The 13533-nt window shown below is 38.0% G+C and overlaps 1 protein-coding gene across 3 annotated transcripts in view; it reads left to right on the top strand.

The window, feature by feature from the left end:
• Positions 1-13533, top strand: part of INTS4 (integrator complex subunit 4) — a 237356-nt gene that overhangs the window by 1151 nt on the left and 222672 nt on the right. For all 3 annotated transcript variants that reach the window (XM_037840819.1, XM_037840820.1, XM_037840818.1), the window contains exon 2: positions 2434-2628. In XM_037840819.1, coding sequence (XP_037696747.1) covers positions 2434-2628 — 195 coding nt within the window. The remainder of the gene's footprint in view (positions 1-2433; positions 2629-13533) is intronic.

The following is a 13533-nucleotide window of genomic DNA, read 5'->3' as shown; positions in this document are numbered from 1 at the left end:
GTCCCTGCCTGTTAGGAGCTCACAGGCTTCTGGGAGAGACTAAATAATATATCTGTGATTATAGTTTATAGAGATAATTGCATCGACAAATCAAATGTTCCTTTTGTCTTTTTGCAGTTTTTTGGAAAACCAAACTCCCTAGCCTTTGGTAATCTGACAGTATTCCTTCCAGCCTTATCACTTTGTCATTTCCTTTCATCCCAATATTCTGTTGTTCCCATTTCCCAAGACTACTCCTCCTCCGGCATGCTGTGTGTTTGCCCATCTTCAGACTTTTTTACCTGCTGTCCCTTTTACATAGAATGCATGACATTCCTCTCTTTCTTTTCATTCACCTGGTGGCTTTACACTTCAAGACCCAACTGAAGCCTCAGCAAGAGTTTTGTGTCTTCTTCCCCTGCTTTCATAGCACTCTATTATATTCATCTATTTATACTTATCACTCAGTAGTGTAATTACCAGTGTAGTATTTCCTTATAAGTTTGGGCTCCTTGAGGGCAGAGATAATGCCTGGCTCATCATTGTGTCTCCTGGATGGACTGCGATGCCTGCCTCACTAAAATATTATTGATGGTTAAATGACAACACATATTGGTTTGTCCTCCTCCTTACAAAGATTTTATTTATTTAAAATTTTTTTAAATTCAGTTTTATTGAGATATATTCACATACCATACAGTCATCCATAGTGTACAATCAGCTATTCACAGTACCATCTTATAGTTGTGCATTCATCACCCCAGTCTATTTTTGAACATTTTCCTTACACCAGAAAGAATCAGAATAAAGAATAAAAATAAAAAAAGAACACCCAAATCACCCCCCCCATCCCACTCTATTTTTCATTTAGGTTTTGTCCCCATTTTTCTACTCATCCATCCATACACTGGGTAAAGGGAGTGTGATCCACAGGTTTTTCACAATCACACTGTCATCCCTTCCTCTTACATAGTCTTTAGGGAAAAAAAAATCTTTCCCCTTTTGACCTAACTGTGGCCCAGATAACACTGATGACTGGCTTTGTGTAGAATAGGACGGTAATGGGTAAGGATTTTAAGGGAAGAGCTTATTTCCTCATTTCAGTCTGCATGAGTGGTTATCATAGTGATGAAATGATACCTTAGTGCTTCTGTTCTTACTCCTCTGTTGTGAAGATAAGGAGGGAGAACAGATATGTATCTAGCACTTAATAATTGTATGTACAATAAAGACATTATAATTTAGACTCTCAAGTATCCATATTATATAGGTATTGGCACCCCCTTTTAGAGAAGAAGAAGGCTTCCCTCAGCTGTTAAGTGGTTATTGAGTCCAAATTCCCCTGACTATTCCAAAGCTCTTGTTCTTTTTATCATGCTATACTATAATAGTCCTAATCTCTTCTCTGGAGCAGTGTGAATTTGTAAGGAGGTGATTGCTCAGGACCCCAGAATAAATATTAAAGACAATTATTGATGACAACTTTTATGTTATCTTAGGATCCTCTTAGATACCTACTCACCAGGGCATGATTTATGCTCTGGAGTGATAGTTTCCTATCTAGATGTAATGAATGCTTCTAGAATGTTTCTTGTTATGTACCATCCTTAGGAGAATTGAGAAAATAGTCACTTAAATAATTTTCAGTGTTCTAAGGTTTAGATGAGGAACTCTGATTGAGAAAGGCTGGTGGTAGGCATCATCATTCCCATGTTACAGATGCTAAAACTGAGACCCATGACTTATTTAGAGCATAGGTGGAACTCAAAGATAACCTTTAATTCCAAATCAATCATTCTATTCAGTAAACATGTAGTAAGTGGCTACAGTTTGTTAGGCATATAGCAATGTGTTTTGTGTGTGTGTGTGTGTGTGTATGTGTGTGTGTGTGTGTATGTGTATGTGTATGTTTTAATGACCATCCTTCTCATAAAGGCAGAATGTTTTGGTGAAGATAGTCTGGAGTGGGGAAAGGATTTTTTCCCCCAGTGTATGCTGCAGACAGTTCCCATCATTTTAGTCTTCTCAGAAGGAAAGCTGAGCCTAGTGGGTACCTTACTTAGCACAATCTCAAAGAATATGCTTTTAGAATTAGTATTTTTTTTCCAACAAAGGGGAGTAGATCCTTTGTGTGGCCTCTTAACCTAAAGCTGCAACAATCCTGACAGATTGGTAGAACAAAATGTTATTGGACCTACTTTCCAGAGAAAGAAACTGAGAATTATAGAAATTAAATGACTTGTTCAAAGTTGTAGGATCTAGTAAAAGACAAAATTGGGACTCAAAGCCTTGTCTTAAATCCAATGCTCTTTTTCTAATTCATAATACTGCCTTTTCCTAAACACATTATTTGGTTTAAGGAAAATTGTTTCCATCAAATGAAGCAAGGTTTAATTTGCAGATTTTTCATTTTCAGTTGGGCCTTCATGTCGTATCTTCCTTACCCCCTTGCAGCAACAACAAGAGGAAATCACTACTAAGAAACTCCGACTGACAAAACCAAGTAAATCTGCAGCACTCCACATAGATTTGTGTAAAGCTACTTCCCCAGCAGACGCGTTGCAGTACCTACTCCAGTTTGCCAGGAAGCCTGTTGAGGCAGAAAGTGTGGAGGGAGTAGTCAGGATTCTCTTGGAACATTATTATAAGGTAAGGAAATCTTAAGGACTAGATGGGGTATGTATTGAGTTGTTTTGCATCTGCAAAATGGGTTAATATTGCAAAATAAGTAATTTAGTAAGCATTTACTGAATATCTTTGATTCTAGGCACTGTGGATACAGAGGTGAAAAAAGATGCAGATCCTTTTCTTAGAAGCTTATGGTCTGTCTGCTTGATGGAGACAGACTTGTAAATAATAAACTGCATTATACTGCTCTGGGTACATCATACTGATCTGGGTGCAGTACGTAAAGACTGCAGTATTTTTTTTTTTTTTAATTCAGTTTTATTGAGCTATATTCACCTACCATACAGTCATCCATGGTGTACAATCAGCTGTTCAGAGTACCATCAGATAGTTGTGCATTCATCACCCCAGTCTATTTTTGAACATTTTCCTTATACCAGAAAGAATCAGAATCAGAATAAAAAATAAAAATAAAAAAGAACACCCAAATCATCCCCCCATCCCACTCTATTTTTCATTTAAGTTTTGTCCCCTTTTTTCTACTCATTCATCCATACAGTGGATAAAGGGAGTGCGATTCACAAGGTTTTCACAATCACACTGTCACCCCTTGTAATCTACATTGTTATACAGTTGTCTTCAAGAGTCAAGGCTACTGGGTTGGAGCTTGGTAGTTTCAGGTATTTACTTCTAGCTATTCCAATACATTAAAACCTAAAAAGTGTTATCTATATAGTGCATAAGACTGTCCACCAAAGTGACCTCTCGACTCCATTTGAAATCTCTCAGCCACTGAAGCTTTATTTTATTTCATTTCACATCCCCCTTTTGGTCAAGAAGATGTTCTCAATCCCGCAATGCTGGGTCCAGATTCATCCCCGGGAGTCATATCCTGTGTTGCCAGGGAGATTTACACCCCTAGGAGTCAGGTCCCATGTAGTGGAGGAGGAGAGTGAGATCACCTGCCAAGGTGGCTTAGTTAGAGAGAGAGGCCACATCTTAGCACCAAAGAGGCACTCAGGGGGAGACACTTAGCACAATTATAAGCAGGTTTAGCCTCTCCTTAAGACTGCAGTATTTTTAAATTTTTTAAGATTTGATTTGTGTATTACCATATGGTCTATCATGAAATATGTTCCATGCGTACTTGTTCCAGTTTGCTAAAGCTGCTGTAATGCAATATACCAGAAATGGATTGGCTTTTGCAATGGAGTGTTATTAGTTCACAAGTTTACTGTTCTAAGGCCATAAAAGCCTCCAATCTAAGCCATCAACAAGAGGATACCTTCACTGAGGAAAGGACAATGGCATTTGGAACACCTCTGTTATCTGGGAAGGTACATGACTGGTGTCTGCTGGTCCTTTGCTCCCAGGTTGTGCTGCTTTCAGTTTCTAATTCTAGTGGCCTTCTCTAAGGGTCTGTGGGGTCTCACTTAGCTTCTCCAGGGCAAACTCTGGGCTTCATCTCTTAGCTTAGCAACTTCGAATGTCTGATTTCAAGGGCTGTCTCCAAAATGTCTCTGGGTGTTTTCTCTCTAAGTGTCTCTTTGAGCTCTCTTCAAAAGATCTCTTCCTTTTATCCTCTCATAGAGGACACTAGTAAAGTAATTAAGACCCACCTTGAGTGGGTGGGGTCACATCTCCATGGAAACAACCAAATCAAAAGATCTCACCCACAATAAGTCTTTACCCACCAGAGTGGATCAAAAGAACATAGTCTTTCCTGGATACGCAACAGTCTCAAACCGGCACAGTACTTGACTAGAATATGTATTCTACTGTTTTGGGTGTGGTGTTCTACATATGTCCATTAAGTGTTATTGGTTAATAGTGTTTTTAAAGTCCTCTCTTTCCTTGTAGAGCTTCTGTTTAAATGTTCTATCAATTATTGATAGTGGTGTATTAAAGTCTCAAACTAGTATTATAGAATTATATTTCTGTCTTCAGTGCTGTCAGTTTTTGCTTTATGTTTTGGAGCGCTGTTGTGAGGTACATATATGTTTATTATATCTTCTTGCTGGATTGAATCTTTTATCAATATATGATATCCTTTGTATTTTGTTATCTTTTTTGATTTAAAATCTATTTTGTCTGACAAAAATATAGTCATTCTGGCTCTCTTTTGCTTATTGTTTGTGTGGAATATCTTTTTCCACCTTTTTGTTTTCATCCTCTTTATATCTTTGTATCTAAATTGAGTCTCTTGTAGACAACATATAGATGGATAGTGCTTTTTCATCCAATCTGCCAGTCTCTGCCTTTTGATAAGGTTATTTAATCCATTGATATGAAAGGTAATAACTGAGAAGGAAATAATTACTTCTACAATTTAGCTTTTTTTTGGGGTGTGTCTTGTATGTTTTTTCTTTCCTCAGTTATTCCATTACTGCCTTTTCATTTCTCTTTTGTAGTGTACCATTTTAATTATCCTCTTTCCTTTTCTCTGTACTTTTAAGTTACTGTCTGTGCCAGTTTGGATGTATTATGTCCCCCCAAACTCCATGTTCTTTGATGCAGTCTTGTGGGGGAAGATGTATTAGTGTTGATTAGGTTGGAATCCTTTGATTGGATAATTTCCATGGAGATGTGACTCAATCAACTGTGAGTGAAATGTTTGATTGGATAATGTCCAAGGAGATATGGGTCCTGCCCATCCAGGGTGGCTCTTAATTAAAACACTGGAGTCCTATATAAGAAGCTCAGACACAAGGAGCTCGCTGCTGCAGCCTAGAGAGTAATGTCCTGGGAGGAAGCCCTTTTGAAACCAGAACTCCAGAGCAGACACCAGCCATGTGCCTTCCTAGCTAACAGAGGTTTTCCAGATGCCAATGGCCTTTCTCCAGTGAAGGTACCCTGTTGTTGATGCCTTACCTTGGACACTTTATGGTCTTCAGACTATAGTTTTGTAACCAAAGAAACCCCCTTTATAAAAGCCTATCCATTTCTGGTATTTTGCATAATGGCATCATTAGCAAACCAGAACACTGTCTTAGTAGTTATCTTTGTAATTACAGTTAACATCTTAAACTAAAGTTAATTCCACTAGTACCAACCTAGTTTCAGTAGTATAAAAACTCTCCTCCTGTGTATCTCCATCACTGTGTCTTTATATTGTTGATGTCTTAATTACATCTTTATACATCTGTAATACATCTTTATACATCTGTGCCCCTTTACATAGATTTCAAATATTTTATTCGTCATCTGCTAAGTCATATAAGATAGAAGGGAAGCAGGTATCCTGTGTAGACTAAACATACAGGATTTTATATTTACCTATGTAATTACCTTTAGCAATGTTTTTTATTTCTTCTTATGGTTTTGAGTTACTGTCTAGTGTCCTTTGTAAGCCAGAAGGACTCCCTTTAGCATTTCTTAAAAGGCAAGTTTCTTGTACTGAAGTCTTCCAGTTTTTGTTTATCTGTAAATGTCTTAATTTTGCCTTCATTTTTGAGAGAGAGTATTGCTGGTTATGGAATCTTTGACATTTTTTTTTAAGGACTTTAAATATGTTATTCCACTGTCTCTTTGCCTCCATGGTTTCTGATGAGAACTCTGCTGTTAATCTTTGAGGATTCCATCTGTGTGATGAGTCTTCTCTTGCTGCTTTCAAAATATTCTCTTTCTTTGAATTTTGACTATTTCACTATAATGTGTCATAGTGTAAATCTCTTAGAATCTATCCTGCCTGGAATTTCTTGAGCTTCCTGGATGTGTATGTTCATGTCTTTTATCAGATTTGGTAAGTTTTCATCCATTATTTTTTCAAATACTTTGTCTTTTTCTCTCTTGTCCTTTTGGTATTTGTGATAGTGTCCCACATGTCCGTCTGGTTCTGCTAGTTTTTCTTCTTTGTTTTTTTCTTTTTGCTCCCCTCACACTGGATAATTCCAATTGTCTTTTCCTCATGTTTGCTGATCTTTTCTTTTGCTTTTCCATTCTGCTGTTGAAATTATCTAGTGATTGTTTCATTTCATTTATTGTATTTTGCAGCTCCAAAACTTCTGTTTTATTAATTTTTGTCTTTATTTTGTTCCTCCAACACTTTCCTAATTTCTTTTAGTTCTCTTTTATGGATTCCTTTAGCTTATTGAACATATTTAAGGCAGTTGGTTTAAAGTCTCTGATTAATAGTTCCAATGTATGGCAAATTCTTTTTTTTTTCCTGTGAATGGGTTAGACTTTCCTGCTTCTTTGTGTGTTTTGTAATTTTTTTTGTTGAGAATTGGACATTCTGAGTATTATCTTGTTTTAGCTCTGGAAATCTAGTTCTTCAATTCTTTGGGATTGCTATTTTTGTGTTATTGTTGATTTTGCTGTTTAGGCTGAAGCTCTCAATTTGTTACTTTTCCAAGCTATTTTTGCTCCCAGACAGGGAGTGGGAAGAAAGAGAAAAAAATAATAGGTGTTGCTTCTTTCAGAGTCCCCTGCCACTTTTGCCTGAGGGGGTTGGAACAATGGCCACTCTCAGAACTGGCCCACTAGTGCTCTGAATTGGGTGATCAAAAGCATTGATCAGCGGTCGGGCCACACGTCCATGGATTTTGGAGGACTGGGTTATTTTAGCCCACCCTGGCACCAGAAAGCTGCACCAGGAGTCCAGGCTAAAGTCCCCGATGTTACCTGTCATGTGTTTGGGGGATGGGGAATGATTGTGGCTACATGGAGGGCGAAATTCACCAGTATTTACTGAATTTACCAGCCTGTTCATTCAGCTTGTAGATGCTACATGGTGTTCCACTACATTCCAGAGTTCTAAAATAGTTAATCATACAGTTCCTTCCAGTTCAATAGCTGTTTTCATGGAGAGACTGATTCTTGGCGTTTCCTACTTTTCCATTGTCCCATAATCCTCTCTGTTCATTAAATCTTGTATCTAACAACCTTGCTAAGGTCATTTAATAATTCTAGTAAATTCGGTCTAGATTATTTTGAATTTTTTACAAACATAACCATAACTGCAAATAATCATGTTGTCTGGTAATTATATAACAGTACCAGATTTCTTTTCATTGGCGTTTGTGTGCTGTATCTTTTTCTACCCTTTTACTTTCATTTTTTCCTGTAACTTCATGTTTTAAATATGAAGCATGTAAACAACACATAGTTATAAAAAAATCCTTTATTTGGAGTATTTCTTCTATGATGTGCAATTTAATTATTGATATTTGTGGATTTTAATATATCACCTTATTAAATACTTTTTTGGTTGTCTTGTCTGATTAATGCTCTTTTTTTCCCTCATTTCTTGACTTCATTTTTGAAAAACTTTTATTAGAGAAGTTGTGGGTTTATGGAACTATCATTCATAAAATATAGGATTCCTGTATACCACTCCACTATCAACACCCTGCGTTGATTTTGAACAGTTGTTAAAGTCCATGTTTTGTCTTACCTTCATTTTGAGTGATTTTTTTAAAAAACTTTTTATTTTTAAATTTCAAACTTACAGGAAAGTGGCAAAATAGTGCAAACACTCTGCAGAGAACTCCAACATACCCCTCCCCATACCAAGATCTATCAATTTTAGTATTTATGCTACATTTGGCTTACCATTCTGTCTATTCATCTATTTATCTATCTTTCTATTGATTGATTCTTTTTTATTCTCCTCCCTCTCCCCTTTATTGCCTTGGGAATTATATATTTTTTATCATTCTTTTACTGGGTAACCTAGAGATTATAATACAAATTCTTGATCTATCAAAGTCACAAGTTAGATGGTACATACAGTGTCTTGGTCAATGCAATAACTTTAACTCATTTATCCACCTTCCCAACCTAAATGTGTAATTCTGTTTTAATTTCCCATTTTTAGCTCTACAAGACATTATTTTTATTTTATACTGTCAGAATTCATTTAGATTTGCCCACGTCTTTATCCTTTACTCACATATTTATCACTTGCCCATGTATTTATCATTGCTTTTCTTTCTTTCTTGCATCTGTGAGTTTTCATCTGGAATTATTTTCCTTTTGGCTGAAGAATATTTCCTTTTATTGTAATTCTGTTGGTGACAAATTCTTTGGCTTTGTATGAAAATGTTTTGTCTCTATTCTGGAAGGATGTTTTCACTGCATATAGAATTTTAGTTTGGCTGTAAAACATATATATATGTTTTTTATTATTATTATTTTTTATTTTGAAATAAATTCAAAGCTATAGGAACAGTTGCAAAAACAATACAAACCCCATACACAGAACTCCAGCATACCCTGACCCCCTCCCCCGATACCCCAATCCACCAACTTTAACATGCTGTCACACTGCTATTTCTTTCCCTCCCTCCCTCTCTCCATCCCTATCTATCATCCATCATCTATTGTTCTGTCTTCTGAACATATGAGAGCTAGCTGCTCACACCCTTGAACAAACACTATAATTCACATATATACTTCCCATGAATAAGAACATTCTTTTATGCAATCCCATTAAGTGCAGCTAAGAAGTACAAGAGATTCAACAATGATACAAAGCTTACATTCTGTATTTCCTTTTCCTTATGTCACAACTGTGTCCCTTTGAGCCTCCTGTCCTCCATCCTCTAATCCCATCCAGGTCCATCCTTGGCATTCAGTTGTCATCTATTTAGACTGTCTTGTTTTTTTTTTTTCAATTGTGGAAACATATATACAGCCTAAATCTTCCCATTCTACCCCTTCACTAGCCTTCCATTAGTGGAATTAATCACATTTAGAATGTTGTAATGTTCTTTCCCACCATCCATTACTGGAAATTTCCCTTCACCTCAAACAGCAACCCTACACTCATTTCTTAACTCCCCATTGTCCCTTCCCCCATTTCTTTTAACTCATACTCTATTTTTCATCTCTATGGTCATATTCTCTGATAATTTCTTTGTGTTTACTGTGGGGCTTAAAATTAACCTCTTAAATCCGTAACAATCTTGTTTTTCTTTGATACCACCTTCACTTCAATAGGACACCTAAACTATGTTCCTATACTCCTCCATTCCCCCACCTTTATATAGTTGTCTAAAATGACGTATTTTATATTGAGTTCAAAACCACTGATTTGTCTTTAGAGTTTGTGTATTTTATATGATGTAGGAAGTAAATAGTGGAGTTACAATTCAAAAATTACTGACTTCTATTTGTATTCCATTGTGGTTGGAGACTGTGCTTTGAGTATATTCAATTTTTTTTTTTTTAATTTCTTGAGGCTTGTTTTATGTCCCAGCTTATGGTCCCTTCTAGAGAAAGATCCGTGATGACTAGAGAAAAATGAGTGTCCTGGTGATTTGGGATGTAAGGTTCTACATATGTCTGTTAAAATTCTCTATATCTCTTTCTCTTTTCTTTGTTTCTCTGTTGGCAGGGCTCCCTTTAGTATCTGAAGTAGGGCAGATCTTTTATTGGCAAAGTCTCTCAGCATTTGTTTGTGAAAAATTTAAGCTCTCCCTCAAATTTGAAGGAGAGTTTTGCTGGATAAAGTATTCTTGGTTGGAAATTTTTCTCTCTCAGACTTTTTTTTTTTTTTTTTTTTTTTTTTTTACTGCAAATATTTATAATTTTAAAAAATATGTATTCCAGATAGACATTTGAATAATAAAACAACATTTAACAAATGGGAAAATTCCTAGTTGATAGGTAGGGAAGCATTACAGGATGTTATTAACACCTGAGTGAGAACCAGCAAAAACTTTGTCTCATGGGCTCTTATTGTCAAGGAATCATAATGCAAAATGGTTTAATTCCACAGTAGCAGAAAGTAAAAAACATCATCAAACTGGGTTTATCAAGAATAGACCCTAGGCAGATAATGAAAGAAGGTAAAACAATACAATATTTTCAATTAAACAACAAACTCATGTAATAGTGGTAGATGCCTAAGAAGTTTTTAATTCCCTCTCTCAGACTTTTAAAGATGTCATGCCACTGCCTTTTCGCCTCCATGGTGGCCGCTGAGTAGTTGCGACTTAGTCTTATGTTGTTTCCTTTGTATGTGGTGAATTGCTTTTCTCTTGCTGCTTTCAGAACTTGCTCCCTTCTCTTCAGTATTTGAGAGTCTGATCAGAATATGTCTCGGGGTGGGTTTATTTGGATTTATTCTATTTGGAGTTTGCTGGGTATTTATGCTTTGTGTATTTATATTGTGTAGAAGGTTGGGGAAGTTTTCCCCAACAATTTCTTTGAATACTCTTTCTAGACCTTTACCCTTCTCTTCCCCTTCTGGGACACCAATGAGTCTTAAGTTTGGAGGTTTTATTTTATCTGTCATATCCCTGAGATCCATTTCGATTTTTTCGATTTTTTTCTCCATTCTTTCTTTTGTTCTTTCATTTTCTGTTCTGTGGACTTCTAGGACACTGAGACATTTTTCAACTTCCTCTAATCTTGTATTTTGAGTATCCATAGTCTTTAATTTGGCCAACAGTTTCTTTTATTTCCATGAGATCTTCTATTTTTTTATTTACTTTTGCAATGTCTTCTTTATGCTTTTCTAGGGTCTTCTTTATGTCGCTTATATCCTGGGCCATGGTCTTCTCGATGTCCTTTAAATCCTTTGCCATGTTTTTGTTCCTCGATTGTAGTTCTTTGATTAATTGTGCCAAGTACTCTGTCTCTTCTGATATTTTGATTTGGGTGTTTGGAATTGGGTCCTCCATATCGTCTGGATTTATCATATGCATTAAGATTTTCTGCTGTTTTTGGCCTCTTGGCATTTGCTTTGCTTGATAGGGTTCTTTCAAGTTGTAAAAAAAAAAGATAGCAATCTAAGTTTTCAGAACTACAAGTTGGTGGCGTACACTTTCTCTAACCAGCAGATGGCGTCCGCGAGTCACTTATACCCCTCAAGTCAGTTCTCCTCCACCTTGTTCCCGTGGTGTGTGGGGAAATGATTCTTGTGGGGTTCAGTTGGTGAACTCAGTTTGGGTGTGTTGCTGGCGCCGTCCGCCCTGAATGTGGGGTGTGTGTCCGGGTGGCCAGGGAGGAAGAGCAGCTTTAATATTCAAACTCCCCAGGTTCCTGGACATTCAGGGCCGCCGCAAGAGTCTTAGCCTTCATTTCATTTCAGTCCCAGACCTTCTCTCTCGCTGACCCAGAAACCACCGGACTTGGCGTAGCATCCCTGGGTATTCCGAGCGGGCCCCCTTTCTCAGCTGTGGTCTTCTAGGACCTTTGCTGAGGTAATGCTGTGCTCGTCACCAGTGTGCGCTGTCCCTCAAGGGAAGCCCTGGGCCGCTGGGCTATGCAGGGGTGCTCTCAGCCTGATGCAAAGATGGCCGAACGGGGCATCTCAACCCCCCCCTCCTCGCACAGTTCTTCCTTCCCAGCTCCGGGACAACTGGCGGGGCTCTGGGCTGTGGGCACGGCCCCAGGCAGGAGTTTATCCAGCCCTCCGGGGAGCCAGCTGCGAGCCACGGGGTTTCTTTCTGCCTCCGGCTCTCCCCTCCGCTCCCCTGGCCCTGAGCATATCTGCAACGGTCTATCCTCCAGGCCAGACACCAAGAGGCCAGCTGAGCCCTCTCGTGCTGTGTTTTACTGCATGGTTCCCATTGTCACAACTGTAGCCACTCCTGGGTTTTTTCCTTTTTTTTTTCAAAGAACCAGTCGGTCTCCAAATGCCAACCCCTGGCTTCCCCACACTGCAGCATGGCTGCGGGTCTTCCAGCCGGCTTACTCACTTGTTTCGGAATGCAGACTCCTGGTTTCACCAAGTATACGACCCCTGTGGTACTAGCAGACCTTGTCCAGCTGGCGCATCGTTGATACCGGTATTCTGGGTCACTTTCTGGTTTTTATCTAGTATTTTTCATGGAGGTGTTTTTTTGCCCTGTCTTACCTAGCCACCATGTTAGGTTCTCCTGGGTTCTTTTTTTAAAGTGTATACTTCTCTTTTGAAATTCTCAATCTTGTGTTTTATATTTTTGAACATAGTAAGCAGAGTTTTTTTTTTTTTTAAATTATAACTCATATTCATTAAGCACTTACAATCTGCCAAACATTCTTATACATGCTTTCTAAGTATTTAATTTAATCCACATAACGAAGCTAGGATAGGTCAATACTCCTATTATACTTATTTTATAGATCAGGAGACAGAAGCCTGGAGGAGCTAGGGAACCTACCCAAGGTCAGTGCAGCTAGTAAGAAGCAAAGGTAGTATCTGAATGCAGACAGTCTGGTTCAGAGCCTGTATTCTTGTGAAGTATTATTGTTAAACAATTATCATGTACTTTTTTGTACATTTTGATCTCCTGCAATTCTTACACCCAGAAATAAGGTTCATAACATCTTGACATCTTTTCTTTCAGTCTTTTTAGCAAGTGAATATTTTATAGAATCTCAGGTAGGGACCTAGGTATTTGGGGACTACTTTGGGTAAGGATATGGCATATTGTGGTCATTTGGAATGTCTAGCTGGACTTGTGTAAGAGAAACCTCTAGGAGAGGCTCTCAACTCTATTTGGGATCTCACAGCCACTGTGACCTCAGCTTGGTACTTTTCTTCCCCCCCCACCCCACACACACACTTTTGGTCAAGTAGGCATTTTCAATTCCTCACTTCCAGGGCCTGGCTCATTCCTGGGCATCATGTCCCACATAGCCAGGGAGATTCATTCCCTTGGGAGTCATGTCCCTGGTTGGGGGGAGGTTAATGAATTTACTTGCCAAGTTGGGCTTAGAGAGAGAAAGGCCACATCTGAGCAACAAAAGAGGTTCCCTGGAGGTGCCTCTTAGGCATAATTTTTTTTAAAATTCATTTTATTGAGATATATTCACATACCATGCAGTCATACAAAACAAAGCGTACTTTCGATTATTCACGGTACCATTACATAGTTGTGCAGTCATCACCAAAATCAATCCCTGGCACCTTCGTTACTACACACACAAAAATAACAAGAATAATAATTAAAGTGAAAAAGAGCGATTAAAGTAAAAAAGAACACTGGGTGC

Source organism: Choloepus didactylus, chromosome 6, assembly GCF_015220235.1.
Source record: "Choloepus didactylus isolate mChoDid1 chromosome 6, mChoDid1.pri, whole genome shotgun sequence".
Classification (NCBI taxonomy): Eukaryota; Metazoa; Chordata; class Mammalia; order Pilosa; family Megalonychidae; genus Choloepus; species Choloepus didactylus.
This window is presented reverse-complemented; position numbering and strand designations above follow the sequence as displayed.